Genomic DNA, 21,941 nt, shown 5'->3' with positions numbered 1-21,941 from the left:
GTATTAAGCCAGATGGAGGTGCAGTCAGACCATTATACAGCTGAATAGTAGAGAGTAGAACGGTCTGACTCACCTCCTCCTGGTTGTGGTTTAGAACAGCTGGTGTTTCTTTTAGATCAGGTGGAGCTAATAGCTAATAGCTAATAAAAGCAGGAAGCAGTGACCGTGATTGTTTAAGTAGAAAACTGGCACACAGAGATGGAAACTGTGCAAATTTTACATAATTTTTGAGATTTTTTTAAGTAATTTTGGACTTTTTTTTGGTCATTTTGGACAAATTTCCCACAAAAACACACAAATACGTCATCAGACAGAATTATATCACATTTTCTTGTAGTTACAGGAACTACTACTACCTACTATTATAGCAAATGCTTACATTAGCCACATTAACCTACAACATGCCAACATTAAGGATCCTCCTATAGCTGAGGCTAATGCTAACATTAGCCACATTAACCTACAACATGCTAACACTAGGGATCCTCCTATAGTTGCAGCTAATGCTAACATTAGCCTACAACACGCTAACACTAAGGATCCTCCTATAGTTGTAGCTGTTGCTAATGTTAACCACATTAGCCTACAACATGCTAAATCTAAGGATCCTCCTATAGTTATAGCTGATGCTAACATTAGCCACATTAGCCTACAACATGGTAACACTAAGGATCCTCCTATAGCTGTAGCTGATGCTAATGTTATACACATTAGCCTACAACATGCTAACATTAAGAATCCTACAGTTGTAGGGGAGTTGTTTAGTTGAAAAACCTTCACACAGACGGAACTTGCATGCAAATTTTAAATATTTTACAATTTGCAAATAATTTTGAACTTTTCTTTGGCATTTTGGATGTTTTTTGCATCTTTAATTTTTGTCAAAAGTGGAAAATTACAAAGTTCTCCAAGTGTTCAGACAGTTTGTCCAGTTTCATTCATTGAGGAGTTCCTAAGGGACTCATCCTGGGTCCTCAGAATGTCTATCTAAACAGCAGGTTCCTCCAGATTTGGTGATTCTGAAAAGTAAGACATGAAAATATTCTAGTAGAACACAAAAAATAAAAATATGAACCTCTCTTTACATAAAGCAAAGACTGAAAAAACCCAGAAACACTTCGTTGTCAGACAGAATTTTATCACATTTTCTGGTAGTTACAATAATTAGCGTCATGATCATCAGTCATAAATAGATTCTTCATACAGTTAGGAGTCGTATCACAGCGTTTATATACAGACCTAAAAAAACAAAAACACAAGCAGGAGACGGGACCCAGCCACTGCCCAGCACACAGACCAATCCCGCCCGGTCAGTCCGGTTCTAACATCCGATTTTAAAACTCACCGACCGAGATCTCATGCAACAACTTTATTTTGTTGATGTTTTCAGTTCTTTTTGCACTTTTTAAGAATTGTGTGTTTAAGGTTTGATTTAAGGTAGAATAAGAGTTTATAAAGCTGCACGAGTCACATTTTTCCTCCCTCAGGTTGAGATTTTAACACCAGATTGATGTTTTCTGCAGTGAGCAACAAACAAAAAAATAAACAACCCAGCAATATACAGGCAACATAAAACACAAAGCCCGTTACAAGCTTTAAGTCCAGCACAAGGTTGCCTGGTATAGAGTGTATTCCAGGATGTAGACGGGCCCCACATCTACGTCTTGGATGTAGACGTGGGGCCCGTCTACATCCTGGATTATGCTCTACACCAGGATGTAGATGGGCTCCAGTGAGCAAACAAAATATCCCAGAAATGAAGGCAAAGCAGACAGAAAAAGTGTCTAAAGTTCATCAGATTTAAACACAAAACATAAAATAGACCCGGCGCGACACAAGAATTCAACAAATGGAAGCTGAAACTTTAATCTTCTGCTCCATTTGTTGTCCCTGCTGAGGATGGAAGTGTGATCCAAGGCATAGACGGAGCCCCAGAGAGCGTTACATCATTACAAACAAACAAATAAAAAGCAGAACCGCTGAGTTTGTGTAAACATTCGGGGACGCCAAATGGTGCCGAAGCAAAACTGAGTTTCAATAAAGTTACGTCCAAATTTCTCCAGTGACTCAAACATAAACTTCAGATTTCAGTGTCAGAAGTTTTGCTTTTTTTTGTTTCTTTCCAATAAAGCCCTCAAAATGCTCCAGTAAATAGACCGGCCCACACCATTTGGCGTCCCTGCTGTGTTTCGATGAAACTGGAGTCGAACTGCATGAAAAGTTTTTTTTTTTAATAAAATCAAAAGACACTGAAGACTGAAGCGAGCTCCAGGAAGTAGTCACGGCCCGACACAGACACAGAAAACAGTTAAATCAATCCAAAGATACAATCAGTTAGTAAATGACTTTCCAGGATGTAGCCACAACCGACCTACACATGAACTGGTTTGTTTTTAATCTGAAGATTCTTTAAAGGCGACTATATATTTCTGTTATTTATGAAGCTACAATGCAAACAAGTTCAGGTTCTCTAGTTAAAAGCAGATCAATACGTTATCAACCAATCTGCAGGTTAAAAAATCAGACGTTTGGAGAAGTTTTAAATTATTCATGAATGAACTCTGAGTGGCGGGATCAGGCTAACGTCTGGTATTGGAGCTGAATATTTACCGATAATCACCACTGATCCATAATTACTATTTGTATTGATTAGTTTAGCAGCTGCAGCCTAAAACAGCTGGTTTCAGATTTTTGTTTACGTTGATTTGGACTACCTGATCCAGAACGTAGTCACATCCGGCTACAACGTGATTGACAGTTTTTAGTCTGCAGATTTCATTGATCTGATCATTTATAGATGATCGATCAGCTCAGAGGATAATCAATAACTGTGTTTCAGCCACACCTCCTGGTCTTCAACAACGGTCTCCATGACAACCAGCTGATGAAAGCCATGACGTGCAGCTGAGAGCAACAGTCCAGGTCATAGACAGATCCCACACATTCAGTAAAGCGGCGCTGTCTGTTTAGCGGATGGAAGCCCAGGAAGTAGCCAGATCACAACAGAGTTACTGCACAATCACGTCAGTTCAGATGCTCCAGGACATAGCCAGGCCCAGCAGACAGACACAGTGAAGATTTGCAGTCAGTTACAATAGAAATAACAAGTCTTTCCAGGTTGTAGCCAGGACCCAACAGAGTAGAGCGGTGGTGGTCTAATAATAGTACATTCAACAGTGACTTCTCCTCGTCTTTACGTTATTCTTCTTCTGCACTCCAGCATTTAGTCACATCCAAGGTGTTGAAATCATAGCAGCTCCAAGAAGTACTCAGAGCCCACAGCAGGTCTTAGGTTGTGAACAGGAAGTGGAGGGGGAGAAGAAAAGTTCATATCCAGGTGTTAGTCTGAGCCCAGCCCAAACATCCAGGTGCGGAGGGGAATGGACAGAGAGGATCCATGTGATAGTCTCATCCCGACCCAGCGGCAGCTCCAGGGTTGTTCTCTTTACTGAGACGGACTAATTCCTGGGACAAAACCTCCAGATCCTGCAGAGACACACACATCAACACAGAGAGAGAGAGTGTGTTGTTGTGTGTATATGTGTGTGTATATTTGTATGTATACATGTGTTACCTTGTGTAGGTGCATGTTAGTGTGTGAGTGTGTATAAATATGTGTGTATATCTGTGTTATTGTATATTACCTTCTGCAGGTGCATGTTAGTGTGTGTATATATATGTGTGTATATCTGTATATTCTTGTGTATTACCTTCTGCAGGTGCATGTTCTTGGTCAGCTGTTCCTCCAACATGTTCTGCAGCTTCTTGTTCATCTCTCTCAGGTTCTCGTCTCCTGGTTTCACCAGATCTCTGAGAACGGAACTCAGACCTCCACGATCTCCCTGAGAACCTCCGTGACCTCCGACCGCCGAGCCGGAAACATCTGAGGAGACGAAGAGGTTAATGAGAGGAAGGCAAAGTCACTGAAACTACCCAGAAGTTTGTTTTAAGGATTAAAAGTCTCAGATTATTAATATTGAATTTATTTCCATTGATCAAATTATTAATATTTAATTGTCTATTGAGCAGATTATTAATATTTAATGTATTTCTATTGATTAAATTATTAATATTTATTTCCATTGATCAGATATATTATTTATTCATAAACCAGAGAAATTGGCTTTATTAACATTAATATTGTTGTAGGAGGGGTCTAGTTACAGTAGGAGGGGCTTAACAGAGTGGGAGGGGCTTGATACAGTAGGAGGGCTTAACATAGTGGGAGGGGCTTGATACAGTAGGAGGGGCTTAACAGAGTGGGAGGGGCTTGATACAGTAGGAGGGGCTTAAGTGACACATTTTGACAAAAGTTTTGAGTCTTTTTGGACAAAGTCTAAACAGTTTTAAGCAGAAATGTTCAACATTTACAGGTATTGGCTTAAAAAAATATATATATAATATATATAAGATATTTGTCAAAAGTATTTTTGAGTTTTGGACAAAAGTTTGGAATATTTTTTAAAAACCTTCCAGGTGTTTTTTCTCCAATGCTTTTTAAGCATTTTTTATACTTCTGTGTGTTTTGAGTCATTTTTGAGAAACAGTTTTAAGCAGAAATGTTCAACATTTACAGGTTCTGGATAAAAAAAATTAAAGACATTTTGGTTCTGGTCAAAAGTAAACAAACAGATCTTTAGAGATATTAATATTAATATCAGTGATCAGGAGGATTTTATTCAGGAGCAGTTTGGGTTTTTTTCTGCTGCAGGACGATTGATGAAGAAAGGAGATTTAATCCTCCTGTTGTTCTTATTTACAGGCACCAAAAATATTATTTCCTTGTCTGAAAAAAATCCCAAAAATCAGCAAAAAAATTCCCCAAATTTCTGAAAATTTGCAAAACCTTCAGAAAGAAAATTCCTTAAAAGTTTCCCTTGAAAGATTTATTTAAAAAAAAAAAAAAAAGAAAAACAAATTTGGCAAGAAAATTCTTGTAAATATTTTCGAAGTAAAAATCTTCCCCAAAAAATCCTAAAAATATCTAATGTGATTCCATATATATCAGTAAAACTTCTATTTTCTTTAAGAAACATTTTTACATTTTTTTCCACCAAAAAATGTTCAAAGATTTCCCAAAAATGTTGAAAATGTGGACATCAGAAGTTTCACTGTGAAAATATATATTTTTTTTCTCCACATTTTCAAACTTTAAAACAGATCAATTTTGATCTGCAGGACAACATGAGGATTAAATGAAAAATAAATGTTCTGATAGAGGATTAAAGACAAGAAACTAAACAGCAGCAGAAACATCAGAGTCTAATGTATTGATCAGACTGATTGATGGTATTGATTGATGGTATTGATTGATCGGACTGATTGATGGTATTGATTAATCGGACTGATTGATGGTATTGATTGATCGGACTGATTGATGGTATTGATCTTGTCCCAGCAGCTCATCATGTTTCTCCTCTGCAGGTAATAAAAGTGTTTGTAATGAAGTAATGAAGCGTCGCTGTCAGATCAACGTCTCTCTAAAAAACACTGATCCTACGTCTCCCATGATGCATCAGGACCAGCTCTTTATTACTGGACCTCCATCACACTGAAGGTTTTCTGTCTGAACAGTCTTCTACTGTAAATGTGAAACCATCAGAGCTTCTCCATGACAGACATCAGCGGTTTGAAGCTTCAGACTTCCTGTTTGAAGCCGTTTTAAATGTCAGAACATCTGAGGAGCTGCTGAACTTTAAATCTGGGTTCTATCAGGAGAACATTTCATTCCTGATCTGACAGTTGAGAGAATAAACCTCTAAAGGAGCTGTGTTTAATTCACACTCTGTTCATTTATGGGTTACGTTTATTTATGGATCTACAGGAACAAGTTCACTGATTTAATGTTCAAAAAATATTTTGGTTTCTGATTAGAGTCCAGTGAAATCCATCATTAAGAAATGGAAGGAAGATGGAACATGAATAAATCTGACTAGAGCAGGACGTCCTCAAGACCTGAGAGACTAGAGAGGGAGGCCACCAAGACTCCTATGACTCCTCTGAAGGAGAAAGAGACTAAAGAGGGAGGCCACCAAGACTCCTATGACTCCTCTGAAGGAGAAAGAGACTAAAGAGGGATCCCACCAAGACTCCTATGACTCCTCTGAAGGAGAAAGAGACTAAAGAGGGAGGCCACCAAGACTCCTATGACTCCTCTGAAGGAGAAAGAGACTAAAGAGGGAGGCCACCAAGACTCCTATGACTCCTCTGAAGGAGAAAGAGACTAAAGAGGGAGGCCACCAAGACTCCTATGACTCCTCTGAAGGAGAAAGAGACTAGAGAGGGAGGCCACCAAGACTCCTATGACTCCTCTGAAGGAGAAAGAGACTAGAGAGGGGGGCCACCAAGACTCCTATGACTCCTCTGAAGGAGTTCCAGCTTCAGACTGTTCATCCAACAACTGCTGTCTGTTCTTCACCAGTCAAAGCTTCATGGAGACAAAGAGAAAGACTCTGATGGAAAAAGCTCCAATTAAATATGGACTAGAGTTCACCAGAAGACATGTGGAGACTCTGAAGACACCTGGAAGAAGGTTCTTTGGTCTGAGGAGACCAGGATGGAGCTTTATGTCCATCAGACTAGATGATATGTTTGATGGACACCGAACACTGAACATCATCACAAACACACCATCCCCACTGTGAAGCACGGTGGTGGCAGCATCATGACTTGAAGCACGGTGGTGGCAGCATCATGAGGTGAAGCACGGCGGTGGCAGCATCATGGTGTTCCTCAGCAGCAGGTCCTGGAAGGCTGGTAAAGGTAGAGGGTAAATGAAATCCTGGAGGACAACCTGATGATGAGACGTGGAGAAGATCAGTTTCCATCCAGACGATGAGTCGAAGCAAACAGACAAAGATCCTCAGAGATGGTTTGAAGACACTGAGGTGGAAGTTCTGGAGGAGTCAGAGCCCAGACCTCCATCTACCTGAGAACAAGAGAAGCTCTGTAGACTCAGGAACCCTGAGGAACCTGACAGAGTTTAAGTATTTATGAAGAAGAACGTTCAGACTGATGGAGACCAACATGAAGGTTCCTACAGTCTGAACTGTGAAAGTGGAGCTCTCGTCTGGTGGTTCTGGTGTATCTTCTGGGATTAAGTCCTGCAGATGAACTGAACGTGTTGTTGGAAGTTGTAGGTTTTTGTCTCAGCAGGTTTTAACCCCAGATGTTCAGGGTGTAGATGTTTCCTCACCGATGCGGCTGTCCATCACATAGGTCTCTATGATGGCGCTCTTCCTGCAGATGTCTTCAGCCATTGACGAGCAGCTCACCTCCAGATGTTTCACCTGAACAGAAGGATAAAAATCAGACCAAAGATCTCGTCTTTAAGGTCTTAAGGAACTTTAAAAAGAGCACAAACTAGAACTGGTTGTTCCATGAAGCCTGAGGAGCAGATCTGTGAATGTCTTGAGGTGAACAGAGCAGGACATTAATAATGCTTCTATAAATAAACATCTTAGCGTTAAAACAGCCGACGTCTGCTGGGACGTGGTCGGCACGGTGGCGGATGGACGCTCACCTTCTCCTCCAGCATCCACTTCTCCTGCTGGACCTCCGCCAGGCGCTGGAACAGCTCTCCAACCTCGTCATCGGACAGCTCGGCCGGACGCTGGGACTGAGGACTTCCTCCTCCAGACTGGAGACAGAAGCAGAGATCAGAGCTTCAGGTGGAAACATCTCAGAGGGTTCAGAGTCATTCCAGACCAGGTTCCACACATTCTGGGCAGGTTTTAGGACATTTAGAGTAACTCTGGACCATTTTAAACTCACTGGACTATTTTCAGGTCATTCTAGATTCACTTTGAGTCATCTGGACACTGTCTTCATCATTTTGGACAGTTCTGACTTAACGTTGGACATTTTATGAGTCATTCTGAACAGGTTTTAAATGGAGTTAGGTCCAGTTAGTGCTGTTTGTTTTTGTTCCTGTGGCTTAACATAGTCAGTGGAAACTGAAAGTTCCTGTATTTGTTGCAAAAATTTAAAATAATAAAAGTGAATTAAGTTTATTTCAATGACCTGCTTTGGATCCATCAGACTGGGCTCCATTACTATTATTTCCTCTGTGGGTTAATTAGTTGATCAGCTTCTCAGTTAAATGTTCGGATTCTAAACTGGTTAAAAATGTGGATCAATGTTTCCTGAAGACCAAGATGACATATGTCTTGTTTTGTCTAAAGACGTTAAATTTACTGTCAAAGACGAGAAAAAAATAAAAATAAAATATTCACATTTAATGACTTTTTTAAACAATTGATTATTGATTATTGCTTTAGTTCTTAGAGCCACTGGAGAGAAATAAATCACACTAATGGAGCATTTTTCTGGGATTTACTGAAGCGGCTAATGCTAGTGTTACTAATGCTAATGTTGCTAATATTAGTGTTACTAATGCTAAAGTTACTTGTTTGTACAAGTAACGTTACTAATGTTATTGTTGGTAATGCTAACATTACTAATACTGTTACTGATCCTAATGTTACTAATGCTAATGGTACTAGTGCTAACATTCCTAATGCTAATGTTACTAACGCTAATGTTACTAATTCTAACATTGCAAATGCTAGTGTTACTGATTCTAACATTGCTAATGCTATGTTACTAATACTAATGTTACTAATGCCAACATTGCTAACACTAATGTTACTAATGCTAACATTACTAATACTGTTACTGATCCTAATGTTACTAATGCTAATGGTACTAGTGCTAACATTCCTAATGCTAATGTTACTAACGCTAATGTTACTAATTCTAACATTGCAAATGCTAGTGTTACTGATTCTAACATTGCTAATGCTAATGTTACTGATCCTAATGTTACTAATGCTAACGTTACTAGTGCTAATATTACTAATGCTAACATTACAAATACTGTTACTGATCCTAATGTTACTAATTTTAACATTGCTAGTGCTAATGTTACTAATTCTAATGTTACTAGTGCTAATGTTGCTAATTCTAACATTGCTAATGCTAATGTTACTGATTCTAACATTGCTAATGCTATGTTACTAATACTAATGTTACTAATGCCAACATTGCTAACACTAATGTTACTAATGCTAACATTACTAATACTAATGTTACTAATACTAATGTTACTAGTGCCAATGTTACTAATGCTAACATTACAAATGCTAATGTTACTAATGCTAACATTACTAATACTAATATTACTAATACTGTTACTAGTGCCAATGTTGCTAATGCTAACATTACTAATGCTAGCGTTGGTAATGCTAACATTACTAATACTATGTTACTAATTCAAATGTTACTAGTGCTAATGTTACTAATGCTAACATTTCTAATGCTAATATGAGTTTGTACTAGTAACGCTACTAATGCTAACATTACTAGTGCTACCATTACTAATGCTAATGTTAGTAGGGCTAATGTTACTAATGCTAAGGTTAATAATACTAACATTGCTAAAGCTAACATTAGTAGTACTGCTAACATTCCTAATGCTAACATTACCATTGCTAACATTGCTAAGGCTAACATTACTAACGCTAACATTACTTCACATACTTATATTTTTGATTTCTTATAAAGTTTGGTGTCAACATAAGAACCAATCATAAATCTGTCAAATTCAGCTGGAACTGAACTTTTAAAACTGATCAAACAGAAATAAAAACAAAGATGTTCTTAATAAAAACGTTTGGTAACTTTGATGCTAAATCCTCCTTCTACCAACTAACACCTCCATTGTCTGGTTTCTAGCTTCCTGTTCAGTCTTAGAAGCTGAGAACATCTGAAGCCACGAGGCCATTTCATCGTCAGTCGTCATGGCGGCCGTCGTCATGTGATGCCGTTGCCATGACGACGGCGGTAAACTGACCTCGGCGGCGTCACGACACAAAGAGGAACCTGTCAGCTCTATTTACAGAGTTTCTATCAATAGAACGTTAAATTGAGCAGCAGGAACCTCAAACAGAAGCAGAGAAACCAGGATGATGGGATGTCAGCACATCACCGTGGCAACAGACGTCAACAACAACACAGAGCGATTAATACATTAGTCTGTTAATTATTATTAATGTAGCAGATTAAATTAAATGTTTGCTCAAATAAAAAAATAAAACATTCAAATACTGAATGGTCTAAACTGCATCATCACTGATGCTCCGCCCACCTTGTTCTGATTGGTCGGCTGAGTCTCCTTCATCATGTCTCTGTAGGAGAAGGATGAGACAGACGACGAGTCTCCGGTCTGCTGGGTCCGACTGGGACTGTTGATCTCTGACAGAACCAGCTCCTCCAGACCTGGACCAGAACCACAACCACAGATTAGTTAGTGCTCTAGTATAACACACTGCCCATTTGATAAAATCATACAGCCCCTTTAAGAAATAACACCATCCCTTTAAAGATTTTTGGCCGTCCCAGACCAAAGATAACAACTATGACAGAATGGTGGTGATCTCTTTGGTCTTGGCTCTAAATCGGTGGTCCTATGTCACACTGTGAGACAGGTTCAAGGACGGCCGTTGTCATGGCGACCAAAGACAAGCTGCCATAAAATTCTGACTGTCAGAAATTTGGGGTGATCGTCTCACAGTGTGATGCCGCTGGACCTACGACAACTAACTAACCAACAGAAATGAGGGATGAAATGATGTACTGATCAGCGCCACACTGGAGCTAAACCCAAATAGATGATTTACGTAGACAAAACGCATCTAAAAAAGTCTGTGGGCTTTAAACAAAGAAGACAGCATAGTAGAGTTGTTGCAGCAGAAGTCTTTTAGATGCGTCCTCCAGCTCAAACTGCAACCGGACAAAAAAGGACGAAGCATGGAAGGATATAGCAGCAGAATAGCAGCTCCCAGGTTAGTAAGCTAACATTAGCGGCTAGCAAACACACACACTGCTATGAATAGTGGCTACAGCACTTAGTTTATGGTATTAAATAAATAAAAATTAAATCTGTTCTTGTTTGGCTAGTTTCCCTGTGATTGGAGGGTTCATGTTTGGCTAGTTTCCCTGTGATTGTAGGGTTCATGTTTGGCTAGTTTCCCTGTGATTGTAGGGTTCATCTCTGGTTAGTTTCCCTGTGATTGTAGGGGTCATGTCTGGCTAGTTTCCCTGTGATTGTAGGGTTCATCTCTGGTTAGTTTCCCTGTGATTGTAGGGGTCATGTCAGGCTAGTTTCCCTGTGATTGTAGGGTTCATCTTTGGTTAGTTTCCCTGTGATTGTAGGGGTCATGTCTGGCTAGTTTCCCTGTGATTGTAGGGTTCATCTTTGGCTAGTTTCCCTGTGATTGTAGGGTTCATGTTTGGCTAGTTTCTCTGTGATTGTAGGGCTCCGTTCATGTTTGGCTAATTTCCCTGTGATTGTAGGGTTCATGTTTGGTTAGTTTCCCTGTGATTGCAGGGTTCACGTTTGGCTAGTTTCCCTGTGATTGTAGGGTTCACGTTTGGCTAGTTTCCCTGTGATTGTAGGGTTCATCTTTGGCTAGTTTCCCTGTGATTGTAGGGTTCATGTCTGGCTAGTTTCCCTGTGATTGTAGGGTTCATCTTTGGCTAGTTTCCCTGTGATTGTAGAGTTCATGTTTGGCTAGTTTCCCTGTGATTGTAGGGTTCATCTTTGGCTAGTTTCCCTGTGATTGTAGGATTCATGTTTGGCTAGTTTCCCTGTGATTGTAGGGTTCATGTTTGGCTAGTTTCCCTGTGATTGTAGGGCTCCGTTCATGTTTGGCTAATTTCCCTGTGATTGTAGGGTTCATGTTTGGTTAGTTTCCCTGTGATTGCAGGGTTCACGTTTGGCTAGTTTCCCTGTGATTGTAGGGTTCACGTTTGGCTAGTTTCCCTGTGATTGTAGGGTTCATCTTTGGCTAGTTTCCCTGTGATTGTAGGGTTCATGTCTGGCTAGTTTCCCTGTGATTGTAGGGTTCATCTTTGGCTAGTTTCCCTGTGATTGTAGAGTTCATGTTTGGCTAGTTTCCCTGTGATTGTAGGGTTCATGTTTGGCTAGCTTCCCTGTGATTGAAGGATTCATGTCTGGCTAATTTCCCTGTGATTGTAGGGTTCATGTTTGGTTAGTTTCCCTGTGATTGCAGGGTTCACGTTTGGCTAGTTTCCCTGTGATTGTAGGGTTCACGTTTGGCTAGTTTCCCTGTGATTGTAGGGTTCATCTTTGGCTAGTTTCCCTGTGATTGTAGGGTTCATGTCTGGCTAGTTTCCCTGTGATTGTAGGGTTCATCTTTGGCTAGTTTCCCTGTGATTGTAGGACTCCGTTCATGTTTGGCTAATTTCGCTGTGATTGCAGGGTTCATGTTTGGCTAGTTTCCCTGTGATTGTAGGGTTCATGTTTGGTTAGTTTCCCTGTGATTGTAGGGTTCATGTTTGGCTAGTTTCCCTGTGATTGTAGGACTCCGTTCATGTTTGGCTAGTTTCCCTGTGATTGTAGGGTTCATGTTTGGCTAGTTTCCCTGTGATTGTAGGGCTCGTGTTTGGTTAGTTTCCCTGTGATTGTAGGGTTCATCTTTGGCTAATTTCCCTGTGATTGTAGGGTTCATGTTTGGCTAATTTCCCTGTGATTGTAGGGTTCACGTCTGGCTAGTTTCCCTGTGATTGTAGGATTCATGTTTGGCTAATTTCCCTGTGATGGTAGGGTTCATCTTTGGGTAGTTTCCCTGTGATTGTAGGGCTCCATTCATGTTTGGCTAATTTCCCTGTGGTTGTAGGGTTCATGTTTGGCTAGTTTCCCTGTGATTGTAGGGTTCATGTTTGGCTAGTTTCCCTGTGATTGTAGGGTTCATGTTTGGCTAGTTTCCCTGTGATTGTAGGGTTCATGTCAGGCTAGTTTTCCTGTGATTGTAGGGTTCATGTTTGGCTAGTTTCCCTGTGATTGTAGGGCTCCATTCATGTTTGGCTAGTTTCCCTGTGATTGTAGTGTTCATGTTTGGCTCGTTTCCCTGTGATTGTAGGAGCTCCATTTATGCTTCGGTTGTTTATTTTTCTTGGACGGACGGCGCACGCTGATGACATTTTATTCTTCGTTCACTTCGACTCACGTACATCGTAGGCTGAGATTCAGCTGCGTTTTCATCGTTCAGGCTGCACAGAGCAAACTTCAAAGATTATTAGATTCATGTCGTACAGTGAGGCAAGCTGGGAACTCAGAAGACTTAAAAATCACACAGTGTGGAGAGACCTTTAAACAGCAGACTGTCCCTTTAAGAACCATGTCGTCCCTCTAAGAACCCGTCCCATCCCTTTAAGAACCCGGACCGTCCCTTTAAGGCAGCAGACTGTCCCTTTAAAAACCCGGCCGTCGCTTTAAGAAGCCAGCCGGCCCTTTAAGAACCCGGCTGTCCCTTTAAGGCAGCAGACTGTCCCTTTAAGAACCCAGCTGTCCCTTTAAGAACTCGGCCGTCCCTTTAAGGCAGCAGACTCCCTTTAAAAACACGGCCCGTCCCTTTAAGAACCCGGCCCGTCCCTTTAAGGCAGCAGACCGTCCCTTTAAGAACCCGGCCGTCCCTTTAAGATCCCGACTGTCCCTTTAAGAACCCCGCCCGTCCCTTTAAGGCAGCAGACTGTCCCTTTACGAACCCGGCCGTCCCTTTACGAACCCGGCCGTCCCTTTAAGGCAGCAGACTGTCCCTTTACGAACCCGGCCGTCCCTTTACGAACCCGGCCGTCCCTTTAAGGCAGCAGACTGTCCCTTTACGAACCCGGCCGTCCCTTTAAGGCAGGTGCAGCAGCATAAGTAGGCTACTTTAAAATGTCTGATTCTCAGGTTTGTGCTGAAGAGCTTTTAAACATTCAGCAGCTCATAGATTATGAAAGAAGCTGAGGACGGCCCTGCGTTGCACTCAGTGTGTGTTCAGTGTGTGTGCTTATTTGTATGTGTGTGTGTGCGTGTGTTTTATTTGTGTGTGTGTGTGTGTTTTATTTGTGTGTGTGTGTGTGTGTGTGTTCAGAGTGTGTATGTAGAAAACTGTAGAAAATCGGTCTCAGAAATACAAAGAACAGAAGTTCTGTAGGTGTGTGTGTGTGTGTGTGTGTGGGTGTGTGTGTGTGTGCGTGTTTGTGTGTGTGTGTGTGCGTGTTTGTGTGTGTGTGTGCAGCAGACGCCAGTGTGTCCAACCAGAGTGCTGCATTAAATATTCAGCAGAAGGTTCCGGACTGAGCCAGAACCTCCTGATGCAGAGGTTAGCACGCCGCCGATTATCGGACCCATCGGTCACGTTACCATCACACACACACACACACACACACACACACACACACACACACACACACACACTCTGAACACACACACACACACACTCTTCCTAGAGGACCATTTAAAGGAGCGTCGTCCATTTAGCAGATTTAAATCCTCAGTGAGTTTCACTTCAGGTTCTGATCAATAACCTGCAGCTGTAGCATCAGAAAAGCGGTTTTCTGGTAGAAGTTGTATAAACGTCCAGGTGGAGGGTTTCAGGAACCACCAGATCCACTCCACTGAACTAAGGATGCAAATATTAAACCACCAATAATAGAGCAATTTTAAATTTTAGTGAAGTACAGCAAACACATGCTGGTAGAACTTGTCTTAACACGACTTCTGGGACGAACTTGGTTCCTGCAACGACTCGGCAATAAGAATTCCTGTTAGATTGTGGCTTGTCTGAAACACCTGAGTTCTGGTTGGACGTCATTAACCTCCTGAGAGGTCTTTGTCATGGTGCCTGTTCCTGCTAAACTCATCCAGGTCCTGGTGATCGTAGGAGCTTCAGGAGAAACCAACTTGGACTTCTCTGGAAAATGTTTCGAGAAACGTATTTGGTTTCTCCTGAAGCTCCTACGATCACCAGGACCTGGATGAGCTTCAGGAGAAACCAAATACGTTTCTCGAAACATCTTCCAGAGAAGTCCAGTTGGTTTCTCCTGAAGCTCCTACGACTAAAAGGTGGAACATTTCAGGTCATTAACCTCCTCAGAAGTCCCATTTTTCTCATCGTGCGTCTCGGTTTTGTCGTTTTGTGCCTTGTTTTTGTCGTTTTGTGTCTCGTTTTTGTCATTTTGTGTCTCGTTCTTGTCATTTTGTGTCTCCTTCCTGCTGTTTCTGTTTCTTCTCCCTCATTGGTCGGTATGTTTCTACATCACAGTCTCAGGTGTGTTTACCTGTCCTGGTCTTGCTGTTGGTCAGAATCTCCTGGAGTCTCTCCTGCAGTTTATCGGCTCGCTTCCTCTCCAGCTGCAGCTGCCGCTTCAAGTCCTTCAGCTGCACACAAACACACACAATTACGCAAACAGGCACACAAACAGACACACAACCACACAGACAGATTTACTTTCTAATTATTATTTTCCATGCACGGCTGCTCTCAAATTGCTCTGCAAAGAAACTTCCTCTCATCTTCACATTCTCCTCCATCAGACAGACAGACAGGTTAATAACAGACAAAGTTAATGACAGACAGACAGACAGACAGGTAAATAACAGACAGGTAAATAACAGACAGACAGGTTAATGACAGACAGGCAGACAGACAGAAAGAAAGATTAATGACAGACAGACAGGTTAATAACAGACAGACAAGTTAATGACAGACAGACAGACAGACAGGTAAATAACAGACAGGTAAATAACAGACAGACAGGTTAATGACAGACAGGCAGACAGACAGAAAGAAAGATTAATGACAGACAGACAGGTTAATAACAGACAGACAAGTTAATGACAGAGACAGACAGACAGGTAAATAACAGACAGGTTAATAACAGACAGACAGACAGACAGGTTAATGACAGACAGGCAGACAGACAGAAAGAAAGATTAATGACAGACAGACAGGTTAATAACAGACAGACAGACAGACAGACAGACAGGTTAATAACAGACAGGTTAATAACAGACAGACAAGTTAATGACAGACGGGTAAATAACAGACAGACAGGTTAATGACAGACAGACGGGTAAATAACAGACAGACAGGTTAATGACAGACAGACAGACAGACAGACAGACAGGTAAATAACAGACAGACAGGTTAATAACAGACAGACAGACAGACAGGTTAATAACAGACAGACAGACAGACAGGTTAATAACAGACAGACAGACAGGTTAATGACAGACAGACAAGTTAATGACAGACAGACAGGTAAATAACAGACAGACAGGTTAATGACAGACAGACAGACAGACAGGCAAATAACAGACAGGTTAATAACAGACAGACAGACAGACAGGTTAATGAGAGACAGAAAGGTTAATGACAGACAGACAGACAGGTTAATAACAGACAGACAGGTTAATAACAGACAGACAGACAGGTTAATAACAGACAGACAGACAGGTTAATGACAGACAGGCAGACAGACAGACAGGTAAACTCACCGCTGCACTCCCCTTCTTCTCCAGGATCCTCTGTCCGTCCACGGTGTCTTTGATCTCCTGTAATAAACACACATTCAGTTAATTCCTCTCAGTTCTCACGTGGGACTGATTCTGAGGATCTTCATGGAGCAGAAACACCAACTGGTCCACTAACTGGTCCACCAACTGGTCCACTAACTGGTCCACCAACTGGTCCACTAACTGGTCCACTAACTGGTCCACCAACTGTTCCACTAACTGGTCCACCAACTGGTCCAACGACAGGTCCACGAACCGGTCCATCAACTGGTCCATCAACTGGTCCACTAACTGGTCCACTAACTGGTCCACTAACTGGTCCTCTAACTGGTCCATCAACTGGTCCATCAACTGGTCCACCAACTGGTCCACTAACTGGTCCACTAACTGGTCCTCTAACTGGTCCATCAACTGGTCCACCAACTGGTCCACCAACTGGTCCAACGACAGGTCCACTAACCGGTCCATCAACTGGTCCACTAACTGATCCACCGACTGGTCCACCAACTGGTCCATCAACTGGTCCACCAACTGGTCCACTAACTGGTCCACCAACTGGTCCACTAACTAGTCCACCAACAGGTCCACCAACTGGTCCACCAACAGGTCCACTAACTGGTCCACCAACTGGTCCACCAACTGGTCCACCAACAGGTCCACTAACTGGTCCACCAACAGGTCCACTAACTGGTCCACCAACAGGTCCACTAACTGGTCCACCAACAGGTCCACTAACTAGTCCACCAACAGGTCCACCAACTGGTCCACCAACAGGTCCACCAACAGGTCCACTAACTGGTCCACCAACAGGTCCACTAACTGGTCCACCAACAGGTCCACTAACTGGTCCACCAACTGGTCCACCAACAGGTCCACTAACTAGTCCACCAACAGGTCCACCAACTGGTCCACCAACAGGTCCACCAACAGGTCCTCTAACTGGTCCACCAACAGGTCCACCAACTGGTCCATCAACTGGTCCACCAACAGGTCCACTAACTGGTCCATCATTCCAGGAATTATTCAGTAACCAGACCCACAGTGGATCACAGATGACAGGTTTTAGCTGCTTTTTATTGTCTTTAATCTTTGTTGGGACATTTTTCACAGTTTTCCAAAATGTGGTGCCATGACTGAAGGTGTAAAAGTCTAAAACTGTGATTTAAATTGGACCTCTTCATAGTGTTTTCCTTGTACTCTGCTCCCAGAGCTCCTGCAGCTTCCTCCAGATTTACCTCCCTGTGACTCCTTCATCTCCTCCTTCATCTCCTCCTTTATCTCCAACATGAAGCTCCAGGTAGAGAGTTAGAGAGAAGTTAAATAACAGGACTTCCAGACAGGTATTAGAGTAGCAGGAGCTCTGGGAGCAGAGCGCCAGGAAGACACTGAGACTCAGATGGAGGAGAAATTAAATCAGATTCAGATTTTTGTGTCTTCTTGTGGTAGTTATTTGTCTCTTTGTGGTAATTTTATGTGCCTTTGTGGTCATTTTTGTCTCTTTGCGGTCTCTTTGTGGTAATTTTGTCTCTGTGTTTGTTTTGTGTCTCTTAATGGTTGTTTTGTGGCATTCTTGTGTTAGCAGATGTTTTGTGTCTCTGGTAGTTTTGTGTCTTTGTGGTAATTTTGTGACTTTTTATTGTCTTTTTCCATCTCTTTGTGATTGTTTTGTGACATTTTTGCGTCTCTGTGGTAATTTTGTGTGTCTCTTCATGGTTGCTGTTTGTCTCTTTGTGGTCGTTTTATGTCTCTGTGCAGTTATTTTGTGGCATTTGTATGTCACTTTGTGGGTTTTTTTGTGGCGTTTTTGTGTCTGTTGCAGGCGTTTTGTTTGTCCTTGTGGTCATTACTCATCTCGTTGTGGTCATTTTCTGTCTTTTTCTGATCATTTTGCATGTTAGTAGTTGTTTTACATCATTTTTGTGTCTCTGTGGCCATTATCTGTCTCTTAGTGGTTGTTTTGCATCTCTTTGTGGTTCTTTTTGTGTCTCTTTATGTTCATTGTTTTTATCTGTCACTCAATATTCCATAATAATGTGATAAATGTCTTAACTTGCAGAGTTTGTCTAAAGTGGAAACTGATCAACTATTTTTTATTCTTGTGGCAGCAACACCTTCTACAGTAACACACTCCTGAACAGTCGACATCACAAAGAGCTCGACAATAAAGACTCTAATGTGAGATTTGAAGCACACAGAGATCAGAGAGCGTTCTGGAGCGTTCTAAAGGTCCACGGCTGCTGTGTTCAAAGTGAGAGAGGCCTAAAGGTTAGAAAGCAAAGCCTCAAAGTCGGCTTTTATCTGCCATTTCAGAGTCACCTGAGAGGACCGAGGATCAAAACCAGCCCAGAAACCGAACCATCACCTGGAGCTTCTGACCTCCACCTTCAGCTGTTACCTGTTTGAGTTTCCCGATGGCGTCCACGTGTTCGTCCTTCTGCTTCTCCACCTCCACCAGCTGCTGCTTCAGTCCCTCCATCTCCTCCTGCTTCTCCTGCAGAGACACAACCAGACTTCAAACTTCTCCTCCAGCGATGCCCCGTTGCTCCTAATGCAGCTGACCGAGGGATTAATGCAGGAAGATGACCTGCTTTTAATTCCCCTCTAATCTCCTGCCGCTAATTAATTTGACTGAAATCGACATTAAAAGCAGCAGCGGCTGACAGAGACAGAAAAAAGCTTGTAATTCTGCAGGAGTCGCTTAATTCCCTGTAATGTCGCACACCTCAATCAGCAACACACAAACAGCTCTGTGCTTCAATTCTGAGGAGCTCACGACCGATTACAGCGAAACAAAGACGACAAACGGCTTCTGAGAGACAGAGAACCGTTAAATTAACCCACCTGGAGAAGTTTTACTGACTGAAATGAAAGTACAGTGAAGAAAAATGAAACTACAGTGAAGAAAAATAAAAATACAGAGAAGAAAAATTAAACTACAGTAAAGAAAAATGAAACTATAGTGAGGAAAAATGAAAAGAGAAAAGAAAAATGAAACTATAGTGAAGAAAAATGAAACTACAGTAAAGAAAAATAAAACTACAGTGAAGAAAAATTTAACTACAGTAAAGAAAAATTAAACTATAGTGAGGAAAAATGAAACTACTGTGAAGAAAATGAAAGTACAATGATAGCCAGAGAAACATCAAATTAATCCACCCGGTGAAGTTTGACTGACAGTTTATTTGATGAAAATATTTAATGATTCTTCAGGGTTTCACTCGGCGACATTTAAAGACTCAGCATGACTCAGATGTGACGCTGCTGCACTAAAAACTGACGACAGAAGCTGTTTACTCTCAAATGAAGACAGAAAGTTCATCCTCTATACATATTTAGGGACACAAAATGAACATATATATGCACAAAATGATCAAAAACAGAGAACTGATTAAAACATACGCAAAATTTATAAAAACACATGTAAAACAACCACAAAGACACGAAAAATGTGTCAAACCAAAGACCAAGAAGCACAAAACATGCAAAGATACACAAAATGACCAGAAAGAGATGAAAACTGACAAAACAAACACAAAAATGTCCAGACATAAAACAACCACAAAAGACATGAAAAATTTGTCAAAACAAAGACCAAGAAGCTCAAATGGCGACAAAAACATGCAAAGATACACAAAAACACCATAAAGAGATGCAAACTGACCACAGAACCAAACAGAAAGAGACAAAATAAACACAAACTGATGCAGATTTAATGCAAACAGACACACAAAACAGCTGCTAAACACAAAATGGGAAAAAGACAAGCAAACCAACAAAAAATGAAGAAAAAAGGACAGCAAAGACACAAAAATGACAAGAAAGAGGTTGAAACTGAAGCAAAACGAAAACAAACTGAAACAAAACAATTAAAAAGACGCATAACAATACCAGAAAAAAAGATATAAAAGTAACTAAAATTGAATGCAAAATGACCAAAAACACACAAAATGACCAGAAAGAGATGAAACTGGCTAAAACAGACACAAAATGAACACAGAGAGACAGAACCAAACACAAAGAGACACTAAATAAACACAAACTGATGCAGATTTAATGCAAACAGACACATAAAAGGGCTTCTAAATGCAGAATGGCACAAAAAAGACACAAAAACCAACAAAAAATTGACAAAAAGACAGCAAATACACACAAAATGATCAGAAACACAAAGAGAAAAAACATCGGAAAAGATACATAAAAAAGACCAGAAAAAGACGTAAAATTAACCAGAGCTGAATATAAAATGACCGAAAACACACAAAATGACCAGAAAGAGATGAAAAATAGACAAAATGTAACACAGAAACACTAAATCAACACAAACTGATGCACACTCAGGACAAACAGACTCATCCAGGGATGTAAAAACACATTCTGCTGTTTTTTTTCTTGAAATCATTCTCCAGTCTGATTACTCTGAACTGTACCTGCGTCCTGCCCACTAATTAGACCCCTCCATCCTTAATTAACTTTTCCTATTAAGATAAAACTCTCACTAATCATCAGAGTCTCCGAGGAAACGCTCCCTGAAGAGTCCTGTCCTCTGATTGGCTGGGAGGACTCCTGTCTCTATGGTGATTATTGGTTATTGAACACACAGGAACTCATCCTTTACTGTCACACGAGCCTCCTCCGCTCTGATCTGCTGTTAACACAACCTGGCCTCCCCGGTTACCATGGAGATGCTTTAATTAGAAACCTCCAATTCCGACAACACGCGCCTGCACACACTGTAGGTATCTATAAGTATTTACACTGATACTGAAACAACTAATCAATCACCAGAAATAACCAATCACCAGAAACAACCAATCAATCACCAGAAACAACTAATCAATCATCAGAAAGAACTAAAAATGAAACTACTGTGAAGAAAAATGAAACTACAGTGAGGTAAAACTAAACTACTGTGAGTTATAATGAAACTAAAGTGAGTTATAATAAACTACAGTGAAGAAAAAGGAAACTACAGTGAGGTGAAATGAACCAGATGAGCTGCTGTACCGCTAACGTCACCCTCTGAGGCTGTCTCCAGGTTCTGATCTGGGTCATCATGAGTTGCTTCCAAACCTGTTGAGTATCAACAGAACCTGAACCTGATTTATTGAGAGAGAGAGAATCTGGAATCACATGAGCTCCGTGGAAACCAACGTCAGTATTTATCTCACACAGCAGCTCAATGCAGACAGAAACCAGGACTCTGCAGATCACATTAAATGATGGTTTCTGGGCCCCAGTGCATGCTGGGAACACACAGAGCACCACATGGTAATGAGGTTAGTGTTTACAGATTCTGTCTGCTCTGATTATAGGAGGTTTCCCTGTTCTACTACAGACTGATCAGCCCTGTACATGTATACTACATATATGTATTTATTTACTATAGAAAATCCACCCTCACCCGGTGCATTTATTATTCTACAGTTTAATTTAGCTTTTATCCAAAGAGATGGACATCTGAGAGTACAAGCAACACAAGGATCTAATGAGGACAAAACAACCTGGATGAGAGCCATAAAACAAGAAAACATCAGCCCTACGCTAGCCTAAAGAGTAAACTATTAGCCACAACGTT

General features: G+C 41.2%; 1 protein-coding gene across 1 annotated transcript in view; it reads right to left on the bottom strand.

Annotated features, from left to right (window-relative positions):
* Nucleotides 1-1,117: 1,117 nt before the first annotated feature.
* Nucleotides 1,118-21,941, bottom strand: part of LOC118470456 (GRIP1-associated protein 1-like) — a 38,082-nt gene continuing 17,258 nt past the window's right edge. The window contains 8 exon segments of the mRNA XM_055012628.1: nt 1,118-3,486; nt 3,711-3,883; nt 7,196-7,289; nt 7,523-7,639; nt 10,148-10,278; nt 15,130-15,229; nt 16,349-16,405; nt 18,762-18,857. Of these exon segments, the coding sequence (XP_054868603.1) occupies nt 3,409-3,486; nt 3,711-3,883; nt 7,196-7,289; nt 7,523-7,639; nt 10,148-10,278; nt 15,130-15,229; nt 16,349-16,405; nt 18,762-18,857 (846 nt within the window). The 3' untranslated portion in view covers nt 1,118-3,408.

The sequence above is a fragment of the Amphiprion ocellaris genome, chromosome 8, assembly GCF_022539595.1.
Source record: "Amphiprion ocellaris isolate individual 3 ecotype Okinawa chromosome 8, ASM2253959v1, whole genome shotgun sequence".
Classification (NCBI taxonomy): domain Eukaryota; kingdom Metazoa; phylum Chordata; class Actinopteri; family Pomacentridae; genus Amphiprion; species Amphiprion ocellaris.
This window is presented reverse-complemented; position numbering and strand designations above follow the sequence as displayed.